Source organism: Globicephala melas, chromosome 12, assembly GCF_963455315.2.
Source record: "Globicephala melas chromosome 12, mGloMel1.2, whole genome shotgun sequence".
In the NCBI taxonomy this organism is placed as follows: Eukaryota; Metazoa; Chordata; class Mammalia; order Artiodactyla; family Delphinidae; genus Globicephala; species Globicephala melas.
This window is the reverse complement of record NC_083325.1, coordinates 69944046-69961733: the sequence shown is the minus strand read 5'-3', so window position 1 is coordinate 69961733 and position 17688 is coordinate 69944046. Positions and strand designations below refer to the sequence as shown.

The 17688-nt window shown below is 42.7% G+C and overlaps 1 protein-coding gene across 4 annotated transcripts in view; it reads left to right on the top strand.

Annotated features, from left to right (window-relative positions):
* Positions 1–3139: 3139 nt before the first annotated feature.
* The window catches only part of SELENOI (selenoprotein I), a 44309-nt gene continuing 29760 nt past the window's right edge, over positions 3140–17688 (top strand). For 2 of the 4 annotated variants that reach the window (XM_030858194.2, XM_030858195.2), the window contains exon 1: positions 3141–3334. In XM_030858194.2, the coding sequence (XP_030714054.1) occupies positions 3278–3334 (57 nt within the window). In that variant the 5' untranslated portion in view covers positions 3141–3277. Of the gene's footprint in view, positions 3335–17688 lie in introns of all 4 variants that reach the window. The other 2 variants (XR_004039930.2, XM_030858193.2) reach the window with 2 other exon arrangements.

Sequence of the window (17688 nt, the reverse complement as noted above, 5' to 3'; positions counted from 1 at the left end):
GACACAGGTTCGAGCCCTGGTCCGGGAAGATCCCACATGCCGCGGAGCAACTAAGCCCATGCACCACAACTACTGAAGCCCGCATGCCTAGAGCCCGTGCTCCGCAACAAGAGAAGCCACCACAATGAGAAGCCCGCGCACCGTGACAAAGAATAGCCCCCACTCACCGCAACTAGAGAAAGCCCGCACAACAAAGACCCAACGCAGCCAATAAATAAATAAATAAATAAATAAATAAATAAATAAATACTCAATGTGATTTAAAAAAAAAAGAGAGAAAGAACACGTTTAGGTGAAGTAAGCTGTCTAGGATCACACAGCCAGTACATGTGTGTACAGATGTCAGTACAGATGTCAAAGTATAGACAAAGTTCTGTGTTATGTTTTAGTTTAGAAATTCTCAGACTGACTCATAATTGATTCAAACTTGTCACAATCTTCTGCTAGAAGAGAGGCAGCAAATTGTAACTGCTTTCACAAAATTAAAAGCTGCTCTTTTTAAAACACTGCTTTTGAAGAAAATGTTAGAGAGGTAGGGAAAAATTTTACAAAATCAGAAGTGTCACTTTGAATTTGCTTCATCTGAAGTGATTAACAATAACTGCAGTTTATGAGCTACTATTAGGTGCACGTACTCAAGTCACATTTTATGGCTTTTCACAATTAACTAAATATCTTTTACAAGTATGAAGTTTATATGCCAGATCCGTAACCACAGGTCTTATATTAAAAATCATTTAGGGCTTCCCTGATGGCACAGTGGTTAAGAATTCGCCCGCCACTGCAGGCGACAGGGGTTTGAGCCCTGGTCCGGGAAGATCCCACATGCTGCGGAGCAACTAAGCCTGGGTGCCACAACTACTGAGCCTGCGCTCTAGAGCTCGTGCGCCACAACTACTGAGCCTGTGCTCTAGAGCCCGCATGCCTAGAGCTTGTGTTCCGCGAGGCCACCACGATGAGAGGCCCGCGCACTGCAATGAAGAGTACCCCCCGCTCCCCACAACTAGAGGACGCCTGTGTGCAGCCACGAAGACCCAACGCAGCCAAAAATAAAATAAAGTGGATTTCTATAAAAAAATTAAAAAATAAAAATCATACAAGTATTTTTTCTCTCCATATAGATTAAAAGAAACACGTAATAGAGGAAATCTATAGTATATTACTTGGGAGAATAGCTTCAGTCTGATTAACAGATTTGTCTAAAATTCCAATTCAGTTTTCTTATTAATACAGAGAGGATTTAAATACAGTACCTGCACAAAGAAAATACTTTCATAAGGAGGTGGTTTTATAGTTTTCCTTTCATTAGAGCCAACTTCCTTCTTAAAGGGAGGTTCACATTTCCAATGTCCTTTTCAAAGCTGGGCACTTCACAGTGTATCAGAGATCTTTGCTCACTCATTCAGCAGAAGGTGTTGACCATGTACCATTTGCAAGCTGCTAAGCTATGGGACATGGGGAAAATTAGGTTGTATAAGATACAAATCCTCCCCTTAGGGCAAGTGAGGGAAAATAATACCCAAATTTATTGCTCATCTACCATGCCCCAAGTATGATGATAGATGTTTTATATCTATTACCTCGTAAGAATCTTTATTTATTTATTTATTTATTTTTGGCTGTGTTGGGTCTTCGTTGCTGCGCGGGTTTTCTCTAGTTGCAGCGAGTGGGGGCTGCTCTTTGTTGTGGTGTGCGGGCTTCTCATTGCGGTGGCTTCTCTTGTTGAGGAGCATGAGCTCTAGGTGCGTGGGCTTCAGTAGTTGTGACACGCGGGCTCAGTAGTTGGGGCTCTTAGGCTCTAGAGTGCAGGCTCAGTAGTTGTGGTGCACGGGCTTAGTTGCTCCGTGGCATGTGGGATCTTCCCGGACCAGGGCTCGAACCCGTGTCCCCTGCATTGGCAGGTGGATTCTTAACCACTGCGCCACCAGGGAAGTCCCTATCTCGTGAGAATCTTAAAGTTTAGAAGGTAAGACATATGCAGAAACAATAATATACTTGACATATATTGAGTCCTCAATTAGTATTTGTTGAATGAATGAATGCAAAGAACATAAGAGATCTCAAAATAATTGCCCTTGTTTCAGAGTCCCAGAGAGATTGAGAGGCTCCCTTATGTGGTGGCTTTCCATACCAGAGACCAAGTTTGGGTTGACCATTTCTGAGCTGTGTAATTAAGTGATCCTGGTCAGGTTAGGTAGTCAGAATTTTGATTTCCTAATCTGCAAAGTGGGTAAAATGCCTTCCGTTTCTCACCGTGTTGTTACAGGGGTTGGTGATAAGCTATGTAAATTTCCCCACCTATAAGGCGATCAATAAATGGTAGCAACTATTACCATTATTCAATTTTATTATTAGTCTGATACACACTAGCCATCGATCTAGTGTTCTTTCCGTAATTGTCTCCAGTTATGTAAACGCACTTCTTGCAAACGCATTTAAGGACCCCTAGAGACTCAGGGATCAGTGTTTTTATCTGGTCGGGAGACACTGGCAATCTTCATTTGGAACAGAGCAATAAATAGAGCGGAGTGTGTCCAAGGTTCACAAACAACGCTGTCCCTAGGGGTTTGTCTCCAAAGCTCTTTCACGCCCCTTTACCGACTGCAAAAAGCCTCTCACTGGCTTCTCTACAGCAAATTACGTTCACTAAGCTACAGCGTGCAGCGCACTGTGCCAGGAGCTGTAAGCGGGCTGAGCACAGACGCTTTGTCTGCTTTTACTTCACGGCTTGGGGGAACTAAGCCCTCTTTCCTGAGGTACTGCTGACTGATTCGCACGCAATCACCCTACCCCACCCCCCCAAGACTAAAAAGGTAACCCCAAAGCTCTACCCAGGTACAGATGCCACATCACCGCCAGCACACCCCAAAGACGAAGAGCAAGGCCTCCTGGGAAACTGACCTTTCACCTCCCCTCTTGCCTTACCTCAACTCACCAATTTTGACGCTAGCTAATAAAGCGACGAGGAAGCCTAGAAGGCGGAACTTAGTGGCTCCCGATCTACGCTGATTGGACTGCGACTGCGCGAAGGGGGAACCGCGTGAGCCTGCTAGCTACACCCCCTCGGTGGGCGGGGAGAAGTGGGGGCTGCGCTTGCGCTCTGGGAGGCGGCGGAAGTGGCTGGGGTGGTTACGCGTGCGCGGTGGGCGGAGCACGGCTTTTCCAGCTCCTTTGCCAGCCCAGGTCTTCCCAGTCTTGCCCAGCTGGTGTGGTGCTCGTGTTTCCCCATCTCGTCGTGGAGCGTCGCTGCCGAGTGGGCGCTAGTGTTCGCGTCGTCATGGCTGGTTACGAATACGTGAGCCCGGAGCAGCTGGCCGGCTTTGATAAATACAAGGTAGCGCGGGCCCCGCGGACTCCACTCTCCCTGCTGGTCCCGGCCTCTCCTAGGCGCCTAAGGGGCCGGCGCGGTCCGTGTCACCTTGTGCCGCGTGGCTCCGGGCAGGCTGAAGGGAGTTTCTCCGTGGGTCCTGCCGAGTGCTGGGGCTTTGGGGTCGGGGAGCGTGGGAGCATCCTAGGCCCGCCGCTCCGACTCGGTACCCTCCCGGGGGATTGCCTTTTCCTTAGGCGACCGGTCGACGAGAGTGGAGCGAGAGAATTCCCTTCGCTTCTTTACTTCGTTATTATTATTATTTTTAGTCCCCTGAGAGGTGATGCAGTTCCCTTCGGTGGTGTCTTAATTGTCTTCATTTTAATGAAGAAGTTTCTACTCGGCTCTCTTGCGTTCAACTTCGGAGATGGAGAGAATCATTTGGCAGATGAGGCCCGGGGAGGGAGAGTGACTGCTGGGGCCAAACTGCTGATGCGCTCGCTTCCACTCCCAGCAAAGAGGCGCCTGGGCGGCCAGTGAAGTACGTGTGCACAGGCAGGAACTGGAACTGTGTAGTGGAAAGAGCGCGGGCTTTGGAGTACATATAAACCTGATACCGAACCTGATACCAGAATCTAATTTCTTTATTTGGCTTTGGGCCAAATAATAGTCTCTACGATGCGGAATGATTATGAGAATTGGAGAAGCGCCTAGTACATAATGGGCCTCCAGTAAATGCTGGTTGTTCACTTTCCTTCACGTACGGTTCTCCTCCACGACTCCCTTATCAGTGAATGACTCCACTATCCGTCCAGTCAGTTGCCCAAGCCCCACATCTGGGCAGTAACCTTTCGTCCTTGCTACCTGAGTCGCTTTCACTACTGAGTCCTCTACCCCACCCACCAGCCGGTGAATCACCAGGTCCTGTATGTTCTGTCATTTTTAGCCTAAAGTAGGAAGATGGTTCCATTACCACTCTCCCCAGATATACTTTAATCTTTTAATTTTAGAATGGTTCTAGAATATTTTAGAATAGATTTACAGAAAAATTGTGAAGATCGTACATACAGAGTTCCCATATACTCCACACCCGGTTTTCCCTGTTATTAACATCTTATGGTACATTTGTCACAATTAATGAACCGATATTTACACATTATTATTAACGTAGGCGCATACTTTATTCAGATCTCCTTAGTTTTCACCTGATGTTCTTTTTCTGTTCTGGGATCTCATCCAGAGTACCACATCACATTTACTCATCACGTCTCAAGGCTCCTCTTGGCTATGACAATTTCTCAGACTTTTCTTGTTTTTGATAACCTTGACAGTTTTGAGGAGTTCTGGTCAGGTATTGTGTAGAATGTCCCTCAGTTGGGATTTGTCTGATGTTTTTCTCATGATTAGACAAGGGTCATGGGGTTTGGGGGGGAAGACCACAGGGTTGAAGTGCCTTTCTCATTGTGAGAAGAGTACATGTCATCATGTCATCGGCATGACTTAATCACTGTTGATGTTGACTTTGATCACCTTGCTGAGGTAGTTTTTGTCAGGTTTCTCTTTGAAAGGAAGTCAGTATGCGCAGCCCTCACTTAAGGAGTGGAGAGTTATGCTGCACCTCCTTGAGGGCGGAGTGTTGACATAATTTATTTGGATTTCTGCGTGGAAGATTTATCTTTTCTTCCCAATGTATATTTATTCAATGATTTATTTATATCAGTATGAATTCATGGATATTTATTTTACACTTTGGGTTATAATCCAATACTACTTGATATGGTTGCTTGCACACATCCACTTTTGCCCTTCCAGTTCTTTCTCTATGCTTCGTAGTGATCTTTTAAAAAAATGTACATCTGGTCACATCACTCCTTTGCTTAAAATCCTCCATCGTCTTCCCTTTGCTCTTGGAATGAAGTCCAAAAATCCAGAACATGATCTGCATGGCTCTGAATGACCTGGCCCTCGTCTGTCTGTGTCATCAGCTTCATGTCATGCCACTCACTGTCTACCCCTCCCAACATTAGCAGCCATCTCCCTCGTCCCCTTTTTTTTCAGATCTTCAAGTAATGTTGTTACGTCTGCCAGGAATGTAGCTGCCCATTTATGTTCATCTTCGCATCTTAAATATTCCTCAGAGAAGCATTCCCTAAGTATCTCATTCCCCTTAAGTGTGCTCTCACAGTACCCTCTGCTCCTGTATGGAGTTAGTTCTTTAGGTGTTTCCCCATTAGAATGCAGTACCCAAGTGGTTACGCTTGTCTTATGGATCGCCATGACCTGAGCACAGTGCTTCTGTGCATAGGCATCCAGTAAACATTTGTGGAATGAATGAATAACTGAGAAGAGTCGTAGTGGATCTTGTCAAACTGGAATTGGGATAACTGTTAAGAGACCTTACAAGGTCACATAGTGCGTTCCTCTGCCTTCAAGCAATGTGGTACCATACCAGTTTGAACTGAGGTGCTGACTTGTCTGAACATTTTAAGTCGAAATTTAACCCAGTGCAGGGCTTTCACTAAAGAAGGTTGTTAACCTAGATACCTCTTGTTTTCCCTTAAGCTCCACCACCTTTCTGTTACCTCTTCTGCACTGTAAATATTGACTTTTTATATAAATATAAAACTTTTTCTTCCTTACTAGGATCTGGCTTTCTAGTAGGTGCCAATAGACTAGCTGTTTCATTTGCAGCATTGTCTGTAATAGGGAATCTTCTTCTTTTTTTTTTTATAAGCTGTCTTTCCTAGATTTGTATTTCCGACTAGATAGGTGTCCTAATTTACAGAAAATTTTAGTGTGATTTTTCCATTCCTATTTTTCCCTCTTCCGTTATCTGACTCACTTCCTGTGTCTGAGAGCAGATTTCCTATCATCTTGGAAAACAAAGGTCAATTTAGCCAGCATCCAATGTTCACTAAAACGTAGTTTATTGATGTTATTTTAGTTATAATGAGGCTTCCTTTAAAAAACTGGGGGTGGGGTGTGTGGCACAAATTTATAACCTAAACTTCTTCTAGTAGAAGGTTCTTTACTCAGTACTGCGTTCATATTAAAAAAATATGAATCCAAAGGTCCAAAGGAAAAAAGTCTGTGTGGTCAGTTTAACTGGAACATGAATTGCACCTAGAGACCTTTGCTTCCTGAAGATCACCCATTCCCATTATGTGGGCTTCGACAGTGAGTGCTTTGTAAATGCTGATCGCATTAAAACAGCTTTTGAGGAAGATCATCCCATAAATGGGTAAAGACCCAAAACACTCAAAAGAGATTTTTATTCCCTGATGTGACCCTGTGTATTAAAACAAAGAGTTGTAGAGAAAAATTGGTACTATAAAAGCAGCTGGTGGAAAAATTACTTTTGAACCAGTTTAATTTCTTTATCTTCCCTAGAGGTACATCTGAGGAGCTACAGTTGGAAACCTGGTGGTTATTCAGAATAACTCCTGAAAGGAGCGCACACATGGAGTAGTAATTAGGTTTCTGTAGTAAGAAACTGTTAAGACAATTGATTTTGAGTATAGAAGAAAGCATGGGATGGATTCTGTGTTATATGCTCTCTAAACACTTGTGTTCTTCATTGTGTTACCCCAGCCTTATCAAACAGTTGAATAATTTGTTGAGTGTCTGCCCTCTCTGTTAGGATATGAGCTCTGGGAGAGCACATCCTGCAGCTCTCTTGTTCCATGTGACCAAGGTCTGGCACCTGAACAGAGTAGGCATTTGACAAATATTTGTTGAAGGAATGCAAGTGTAAAAGAATAAAAACCGTTTTGGAAGTATGGTAAAATGGAGCTGTGCATCTCCTGGAAATCGGAAGGATACTTTTGTATTTTGAATGTGAAGATGTAGAAAGTTTAACCACCATTGTTCTCTGTTGCTTATTAATGTACCTTCAGACAGTTATGTTGAGGGATTTCACTCTCATGAGGCTTATCATCCCTTCTCTCTTCGTACCCTATCTTTAGTTGAAGGATTTCCCCACTTATCTGAGGGTGAAACTTCTATTGTGGTATACCTAATCTGACCTAAGGAAGGCTTAGTTCTAATTGATAGTGTAGCAGCTAGTTTCAAATTGTATCATATCATTTTGCTTCAGAGAGGAAGTGTTCTGTGCAATACCTTGTTTGGTTTCAAGAATATAATTTTATGATGAATTGGCTTCTGCTATTCTGGTAGTTAATTAACTTGACTGTCAACAATAGCCTGATTACAGGAATTGTGATAATTGTGAATTTAGGTGGGAAGGAGAGGCTGCATACATCTTGATGGTAATGCTAAAGAACTGGAATCTGGCCTGCACCCTTACTGGTTCATGCAGTTTGATTTTGTTTATTCAGTAAGCATTGATTCAGGGCCTGCTCTGGGTCAGACATGGCACTGGGGCTGCAAAATTAAGCTAAGCTAGAATTCCTGACTTCAAGGAACTCAGTTTGGTGGCATATGGGCAAGGAAATAAACAGATATAAAGAATTAATAAATACAGTTAGGTAAGTGTTGGGTGCTGTGGGAGAGAAGGAAGCAGCTCCAGGGAGTAAGGGTTAAAGCTGAGAAAGGCTTCAGAGAGGGGATGGAGGGGAAGGCAGAGCTCAGTCTAGAGGATGAAGCTGAGTAGGCCCCAGTTCTTACCAGGTGAAGAGGGGAGAAAAGGCATCCCAGCACTGGAGAGCAGTGGGGTGAGTGCACAGGGGTTGAGGCCTGAGAGTATTTTCTGGGAACCGTAAGATGTTAGGTGTTGGGACTTAGTGGTGGAGTGTCCAGAGAAGAGACTGGAGAGGGAGGCGGGGCCCCCTCAGAGGGGGATGATTTGATGTAAAGGATTTCTGGATTTTACCCTGTAGATCATTGTTTCTGTGGTCCAAGGACTATTGGCTTTAGAATCACCTGGGGAAAGTGTTTAGCCAATTTCTAGGTCCATTTTGGGAGGTTCAGATCGGGTAGGTTGCTGTGATATTCATGTTAGACACATACCTCAAGTGGTTCTTAGGTACATGGTAATGCTATAGGTTTGGGGAGCCACTTACAAATTTTAAACAGGATCAGATTTTAATTTTAGGAAGCTCACCCTGGCAACTAGAAAATGAATGGAGAGCAGGGGAGGTAGGGGTGATCTGGAGACCTTTTAGGATCCTCCCAGATAAAATTGGGTCAGAAATGAGGAAGGCTTGAATCAAAGCAGTGGGGATAGAAGGGGAGATGGGAATCTAAAGGTCAGAACTGGTTAACCTGCCCACTGAATTTGGCCAGCAGATATATTTAATTTGGCTCACACCTACTTTGTTTCAAAAATTAGTATCTTCCCCATAAAAGCCCAGATTTCTGGATTCTCTTGAAAAACTAAAATAGTGGATAACATAGGCCCTGACAAGAATCTCCTGAAGCTGAATAGTGCTTGCCCTCTTCAAAAAGGGTATTTGTGATACAGTCACTATGGAGAACAGTGTGGAGGTTCCTTAAAAAACTACAGATAGAACTACCATACGACCCAGCAATCCCACTACTGGGCATATACCCTGAGAAAACCATAATTCAAAAAGAGTCATGTACCAAAATGTTCATTGCAGCTCTATTTACAATAGCCAGGACATGGAAGCAACCTAAGTGTCCATCATAGGATGAATGAATAAAGAAGATGTGGCACATATATACAATGGAATATTACTCAGCCATAAAAAGAAACGAAATTATTTGTAGTGAGGTGGATGGACCTAGAATCTGTCATACAGAGTGAAGTCAGAAAGAGAAAGACAAATACCGTATGCTAACACATATATATGGAATCTAAGGAAAAAAAAAAAAAAGGTCATGAAGAACCTAGGGGTAAGATGGGAATAAAGACACAGACCTACTAGAGAATGGACTTGAGGATATGGGGAGGGGGAAGGGTAAGCTGTGACAAAGTGAGAGAGTGGCGTGGACATATATACACTACCAAACGTAAAATAGATAGCTAGTGGGAAGCAGCCACATAGCACAGGGAGATCAGCTCGGTGCTCTGTGACCACCTAGAGGGGTGGGATAGGGAGGGTGGGAGGGAGACGGAAGAGGGAGGACATATGGGGATATATGTATACGTATAGCTGATTCACTTTGTTATAAAGCAGAAACTAACACACCATTGTAAAGCAATTATACTCCAATAAAGATGTTAAAAAAAAAAAAAGGGTATTTGCTCTCTAGTGTGCCATTTCCCTACCAGTCCCTGTGCTCCACGCAGGTCTGCTTTGTTCAGTTTACCTGCCTGATCCCTATGTACATTTGATTGTGATGCTTGATTTAAGATTTTAAATTGACAGAGCGCAGTAACTGACTAGCTGGAAAGGGTGAAGGTAAAAGATGCGGAGGAGTCTGGGGTGACTCAGGTTCTGGTAGGGTGATGGGGTGGAGTCGCTGAGGTAGGGGTTTTGTGAAGCATTAACTCTTTGGTAATAATGGCCCCCGGCATTCGTTGAGTCTAAGAGTTAATCCTCTTGATGTTTCAGTGAGGAGGTGTTTTATTAATATCTCATCATAACCTAACTCCTACGAGATTGGTCCTTACAGAACAGAAGCAAAGTTATAATTTAAATGATGAGTGATGCTGAATCTGGCAGAATAACAGTCATCTTTTGCACAGGGCCCTTCTCCTGGACAGGACCATGGGGCAGACTTCTCTTGGAAGGTGTGGTTTTTGGACTTGGAATTAAAACAAAGAAAATTTCATGTTCTAGAGAAATATCATTTGTGGATGAAATGTCCCCCATTAGAGGACTGTTTCTGTAATGATTTCAAAGACTAGAACACTTTTCCTCCAGAGTCACAGGGGAAACATGAGAAGTTCCTGATCTTTTGATTTTCACTTGTTATGACTGCAGGCCGACTACAATATAATGTGTTAATTATGGCATTAGCTAGATATGTTACAGTTAACTCAAGCATAACTTATCTTTAGTTGTGCCTTGGTCTCCTTGAGTAGATGTGGGAAACTGGCCTCTCTCACTTGTAAGTACATTAGTAAGGCTTGAAACGTATTTTAGTCGTCTTAGATATAGATTTACAAATGTCTCATAGAAAGAATTATTTTTTCAGTTGGCAGAGACAGGAATCTTTCAGAAGGAGTGAGAGAAAAATGGATGGGAAACTTCTGCAGAGTGAGAGAGAGATAGTTAGGTAGAAGGTTACTCCATTTCTAGGTGCTATTTGGAAGAAACGAATTGGTTCTCAAACTACTTTCTGAAATATCAGTTCACTGCTGATGGCTTGCTTTTGTAACTGCCGTAATGCTTAAATGTCAAGAACTTCTCTGCTGAATAAGAATTTGCCTGGTGCATAAGGGAGAGAGGGGAAAGATGTTTCAGTCAGAGTCTGATGGGAACCAAGGCACAGAGCCTGGGCAGATCATGCTAAATTAGAGGCACAAGGAAGTGGAAGGTGTGTGAGGGACCAGGCCGAGCCTAATGAGCTCAATGAGGGGAGGTTGCGATGGCAAGAGCAACGTCATTGTAAATACCCAATAGTGATAATGATAATGATGGCAAACATTTATATAGCACTTACTATATGCCAGACGTTCTTTAAGTGCTTTACATATATTGTCTCATTTAATATTCACAAGTGCTTTGTGAGGTAGAGGTACTATTATTTACCCCATTTTACTGAGACACAGTGTTTAAGTAACTTGCTCAAGGTCCCACAGCTGAGATTTGAACCCAGGCATTCTGTGTCCAGAGTCCATGTTCTTCATGCTGTGTTGCCTCTCAGTTCTAAGAACGGCGTATAAACTCTGCTTTGTAGTTACTGGGTGTTTTGTGCAAAAGATATAAACATTAGAATAAAGACCTTCAGTGACGTGCTTAATTGGGTTTGTGTCTAATGTTTACAGATGGGGAAAATGTACAGTGAAAAAGGAAGAACTGACTTTGTTTTCTCTTCCCCCAGTTTTAAATTATTCGTAGGGACAAGTGGGCTTGTACTTGCTAGTCTTATATTTAGTTGACTATTAAGAACATTTCATTCACTATTAGCTCTAATTGCGGTAAATGGCTTTTGATTAACTAATTAGCTTTGGGACTGATAATGAGTTAAATAGAACCCACATCCTAGCTTTGCAATCTTGAGCATAACTTAGTCTCTCTAACCAGGTTTCCTCATCTGTGAAATGGGGTAGTACCTGCCTCATAGGATCAAAATTGTCAAAATTGAATGAGTTAATATTTGTAAAGTGCCTGGCACTTAGTGCTGTGTTAGTGTTAAGTAAATAAAAAATAAAACTTGACATTTGTGCTTCTCTGCTTGTGAACATTTAACTGTCATATAACACATACACACATACTCACACCCGAGGAGGTTATACCAAGAGAAAGGATGTTTCAGCAAAGGAAGAGTAAGTAAATTTTTTCAAATACCACTTTCCTATTTATGAATCTGCAGTACCTCCCACATATTTACCATGTGTTTGATGTCGAGATTCCTCAGCAAGGATTTCAAGTCCCTTCACTAAATGACCCCTCCTTTTGTCTTATCTTCTCATCTCTTGTTAGTTTATTATATGTTGTTTAAGTCTAGCAAGCAAACATTTGTCATCAGGACATGCTTGTTCTTGTCTTACTGCTCTAGTTCTTCTCCAGTCGTCTCTCACCACCTTCTCTTCTCTGATTCGTTAGCAGATATAAATGACAGTATTCACGGAAATGGGATCTCATTGTCCACTGAGTCATGTCCTCTGTGGGTGTAGTTCTTAAAGTCTTGTATGGATTAAAAAGAACTTTAAGAAACTTTCAGTTTCTGTCTTAGGGTTAATATAATGCCCCCCCCCCTTTTTCATTTTCAGTTCGATTTGGTGTTTTTCTTTCTTGGTAGATTATTACTAGCACAGTGCCTTGCATTTAGTGAGCACCTGCTGAATTTTATTATACCTTGTCTCTTGCTCGCAGTGCAGTATTTGAAGTTGCCATCAGGAGGTTTAGGTGTTGACCACTAAGCTGATGGTGTGGCTTTTCCTTCAGCTGAGGAGTTTGCAGGAGTGTCATTCGCATTTGTTTTCACCAGAGCAGTGGCCCTCAGACTGGAGGGTGCCTCAGAATCAGCTGGGGCGTTTGTTACAAGACAGATTGCTGGGCCCTACCCGCAGGCTGTCTGATTCTGTGTATTTAGGGTGGGGCCCAAGAATTTGCACTCAGTTTGGCAACTACATTTTGAGACGCACCTCATCAGAGAAATATTCCATTATATTGAAGAGCAGTTAATAAAACCAAGAAACGAATGTAAAGGAGTAAGAAGCTGTATTACCGTAATGTTCATATATTAACCCTCAAGCATCAGGTAGTCTTGATTTTGTGGCTAGGAGCCTCAAGGTATCTCTTACGAGAAAAGAGGATGTTGCAGTGCTTTCAGTATTGGAGATTAGTTTTCTGTCGCTGGATAACAAATTACCACAGACTTGGTGCATAAAACAGCACACATTTATTGTCTCACAGTCTCTGTGAGTCAGGGCACCAGTTACCTGGCTCCTCTGCTTGAGGTCTCGCCAGCCTGCAGTGAAGGTGTCAGCTGGGCTGTGCTTCCATCTGGAGTTTGGGGTCCTCATCCAGGCTCATGTGGTTGTTGGCAGAATTCAGTTCTTTCCAGTTATAGGGCTGAGGCTCTCGGCTCCTAGTAGTTGCCCACTTTTCTGGCCACATGGCCTTCACCATAGGCAGTTCATAAACATTGCTGTTTGCTTCTTCAAGGTCAATGGGAGACTCTTCTCCAAACTGTTAAGATGGAGTCTTAGGTAATGAACTATATCATGGAAGGGACATCTCATCACCTTTGCCCTATAATGTTCTCTCAATCAAGGCAGTGACATCGATCACCTTCACTATATTCTGTTCGCTAGAAGCAAGTTACAGGTTCCACCCTCAGGGGAACGACTGAACCATCAGTAGGAGGGGATTGATTATAAAAGGGCTTGACTCACTGGGGATTACCTTAGGGTGTGTCCGCCACAAATTGGAAGACAGAAGAATTGGAGGATACTGTGTTAGTAACAGTTTCAGTGGATCTGGGTGGCTCATGATTGTACTTGAGCCCGGAGCGGGTAGTCTGGATTAAAGCAAAGTGATCCATTTCGCAGAAATGTTCCAAGATGATTCATAAAGGATTTACAGTTTAGACCTTCCTGCGTATTAGCTGTTAATCCCTGAATTTTATAGTTTCTTCATCTGTAAAATAGGGAGGAATAATCTACCTTATCTATTTTACAATATCAAATAAGAGAACAAAGGTAATTGTACTTTGGAAACTATAAAACATACACATGTAGACATGGTGTTATTAATAGGGGGAGAGTAAGAGCAGCTTCCCCTTGTGAAGTGAAAAGTTGCTGTAGACTAGTTCCCGGGGGAAAAGAGTTCCTCTCATCACTGAGGGAATCACTCTATACTGCCATTTAAGTAAACATGCAGAGTAGTTCATGCATTTATTCATTCATATGTGCAAACACTCAGATATGTTTACTGAACTCCTACTATGCGCCAGATGCAGAAAGGATCAGGTCGGGAAGCTTTCTCCATTCTCTTAACTGCTTCTTTAAGTACCAGTGCTCAGTGAGTCCCACATTTGTATGTGAAGGTAGCTCTTTTGACTGCCTTGATATTTGTTGCGTAAATAACAATTTTTAATAATTGGGATCTTTTGTTTTATGTTTTTTGCTTAAGTGACTGGCCCAGAGACTTGGAATGCCATTGCTAAAGAACTCTGCTCCAGGAGTGGTAGGGCACATGTTGGCCACAATGGATCCTGCCCCTGTAAAGACTTAAGCCTAAACATGATTGAGTCATGAGACCTGTCAGCAAGGGACTGACCTCCATACCATACCAATACCACACCAGACACTGAGCTTCACTGTGCAGGGGGAGAGAAGAGAGCTGACATTTCTTTTCTCTCTCCTGAGTTCTTAAGAAAGGTTGATAATGTGTTTCTTTCATTATGTCTGCAAAGTTGGTATAAGCAATAAGTAACTTCATACAGTGAACCCAGTTGTGAACTAAAATTGGTTCTTTGTGACTATCCTGCCTTTTATTCCTAAAAACATGGATGATTTGGAACTCAAGAATTTGGGGAATCATTTTAAAAAGTCAGAAACATCATTTTGAGTCTGCTTACATCTGAAATGATTAACAATAAGTGCTGTTTATAAACTATTATTAGCTTGTACTCAGTCCATACTTTATGGATTTCCAGGGTTAACTAAAATATGTTTCATAAGTGTAAAGTTTATATTTCAAATGGGTAAAGACAGGATTTGAATTAAAAATCATTTGATAGTTGGAGACTTCTCCTCCTTATATTGATTAGAAGACAAAGCAAGGGAAACCTGCATCTGTTTATAGATGTTAGAGTATTACCATCTGTATTAGTATTAGATGGGATACTAGCCTCAGTCTAATTAATAAGTTGTCCAAAACTCTGTATTTAGTGCAAGGGTGTGTCAGTTCAGTCAGTTTTCTTATCAGTGTATAGAAAGGATTTAAAGTACATGTATAAGGGAAATACTTTTAGGTCCAACAAAGTGCTTCCATAGTTTTCCTTTTGTTAGAGCCAATTTCCTTCTTAAATTAAGAGGAGGCACATTTCTAATGCCCTTCTCAAAAATGGGCACTTTATAGCATATTTTGGCAGTAATTTAGAGTCATTGTACTGCTCCTGGCCTAACCCGTAATCGTCTCTTGCCTGGTATACTGTAACAGTCTCGTAACTATTTTGCACCTTTGCCCCCCTCCAGTCCATTTTCTACACTGTAAACAGTGGGATCCTTTAATAATATAAATCAGGATATGCACTGGGCTTATGATAAAATAAAACTCACTGTGGACCTTTGGGTGGTGTCTGCCCATGTCTCCAGTGTCATTTCATACCACTCTTCCTCGCTCACTCACTACGCTGTGGCTCCATTGGCCTCCCTCCACTCTGTGGTCCTTCCACATTTTGTTCTCTGCTTAGAAGGCATCTTGGCATGCACGCCCCCCTCCCAACACCTATAAACCACACACACACCACACACACACACACGCACACTGCCACACATATATTCTTTATTTTCTTTCTCTTTTTTAAGGTATAAATTATATACAAACGCACAGATCTTAAGTACACAATTTGATGAATTTTGTATATGTATGTAACCACCACCATGATAAAGAATTATTTTTAGCACCTCGGAGGGCCCCCATTTAGTCCCTCTCACCAGACTGCTATTATGACCTCTTTTTGCCATAAATTAATTTTGTCTGATTTTGAACTTCATATAAATGGAATCTCCAGCAGCGTGTTCTCTTTAGGGTCTACCTTGTTTGACTCACTGTTCTGTCTCATACATGCTTTACCTGTCTTCTCATCTTCTAGGACTCAGCTTAAGTGTCCCCTCCCCTGAAAAGCTTTCTCTGAGCACCCTGACTAGGCACATTCCCAGCCCCCTGGTCCTCTGATACAAACACCTTGTTTATTGCCTTCACAGTATTGATCACATCTTGTGATTACGACTTGTTTTCTTGCTTAGCATCCGTCTCACCCTAGACCGGACTTGGTGAACATAGGAAACTTTTTGGTCTTGTTCACCATTCTCTTTCTGGTGGCCTAGCACAGTGCCTGGCACAATCATAGGCACTCAGTCACAATTATTTGTTGACTTTACTGAATGAAGAATGAACTCTGCTTTATTTCCTGACTTGTACTGAAGTTACAAGTTGTAGTTACAAGTTGTAGAAAGTTGAAACTTTCTAATATTTGACAGAATATTATCTAAGATAATTCTGGATTTCACTAAGACTTTATGAAAATCTTTTCTCATGGGTGACATAGACTAATTGCCGTAGATGACAGTATGGAATTCTGTAGCCAAATAAAAATGACTAAATGTATTAATAGCAATCTTGAGGGGAATGTTCAGAAGTTCTACCTTGATCAGCATTTTTACAGAGACTTATGTGAAGGCATTGCTAGCATGAGAGCTTTACATGCTGAGAGTTTGGGGGGCAGAGCTGGTACCTTGGATAACTGAGTCTGACCCTGAGGAGATCGGAGGAGATAGAAAGATGAGTGGACTCTAGCAAGATGAAATGTTAAAATGGTAAATATAGGGTCTTACACTTAGTTTCCAACAGTCAGCGTCATATTAACACAGAGAAAGGTGGCTTTGCAGTCTGTATGAGAAAGGCCTGAGGGGGTAAGGTGGCTGTGAAGGTGTGTGTAAGTCTGCAGTATGACTTTGTTGCCTCAGGAAATTAATACTGTGTTGAGCATCTGTTAGAGAAATAAGTTGTTGAGGAAGAAGACCTTAGTCATGTTCTCCTTTGTGCTCATGCACCGCTTGAAATATTCCTTTTGCCCTGGGTCACACTTTTGTTTTGGTTTAACAACAGAATGGATTGTCTGGAGCACTGGTTGTCAAACTGAAGCCCCCGGACACCTGTTTTGTGAATAAAGTTTTATTGGAACACAGCATGCCTCTTTGTTTTCTTATTTTCTGGGACTTCTTTCTGCTTCCGTGGCAGTTTTGGGTATTGTTACAGAGACCATTTGGCCTGCAAAGCCTAAAATATTTGCTCTCTGGCATTTTCCAGAAAAAGCTTTCCAACCTCTGGTCTAGAGAATTAGACCTAGATGATGAAGAGAGTGAAACTTTGGCAAGAGAGTAACAGCAAAAGGAACATGAGATTTTTTAACCAGGTGAAGAGAAGGTTTAGGTGTGACAGGCAGAGCCATCTTCAAACGTTTGAAGCATTATTGTTTGGAAAAAAATTGGACCCTTGTCTGCCTGGCTTTGTTAGGGAAATTGAAAACATGATAGGAAATATGGGGTGAGGGGAGGATTTTGTTAGCATATAGAAAAGTTGTTTTAACGTTGGATTGGGCTATTTCTAGAAGTAATGAGTTTTTTGGTAACCAGAGGCATTTAAAAAGAGGCCAGGGACTTCCCTGGCGGTCCAGTGGTTAGGATTCCATGCTTCCACTGCAGGGCACGCTGGTTTGATCCCTGGTTGGGGAACTAAGATCCACATGCCGCGCAGTGCAGCCAAAAATTAAAAAATAAATAAAGAGGCCAGGGACTTCCCTGGTGGCGCAGTGGTTAAGAATCCGCCTGCCAATGCAGGCGACATGGGTTCGAGCCGTGGTCCGGGAAGATCCCACATGCCGCAGAGCAACTAAGCCCATGTGCCGCAACTGCTGGCCTGCGCTCTAGAGCCCGCGAGCCACAACTACTGAAGCCCGTGTGCCACAACTACTGAGCCCACGCGCCTAGAGCCTGTGCTCCGCAACAAGAGAAGCCACCTCAATGAGAAGCCCGCGCACCACAACGAAGAGTAGTAGCCCCCACTCGCCGCAACTAGAGAAAGCCCCACGCATAGCAACGAAGACCCAACGCA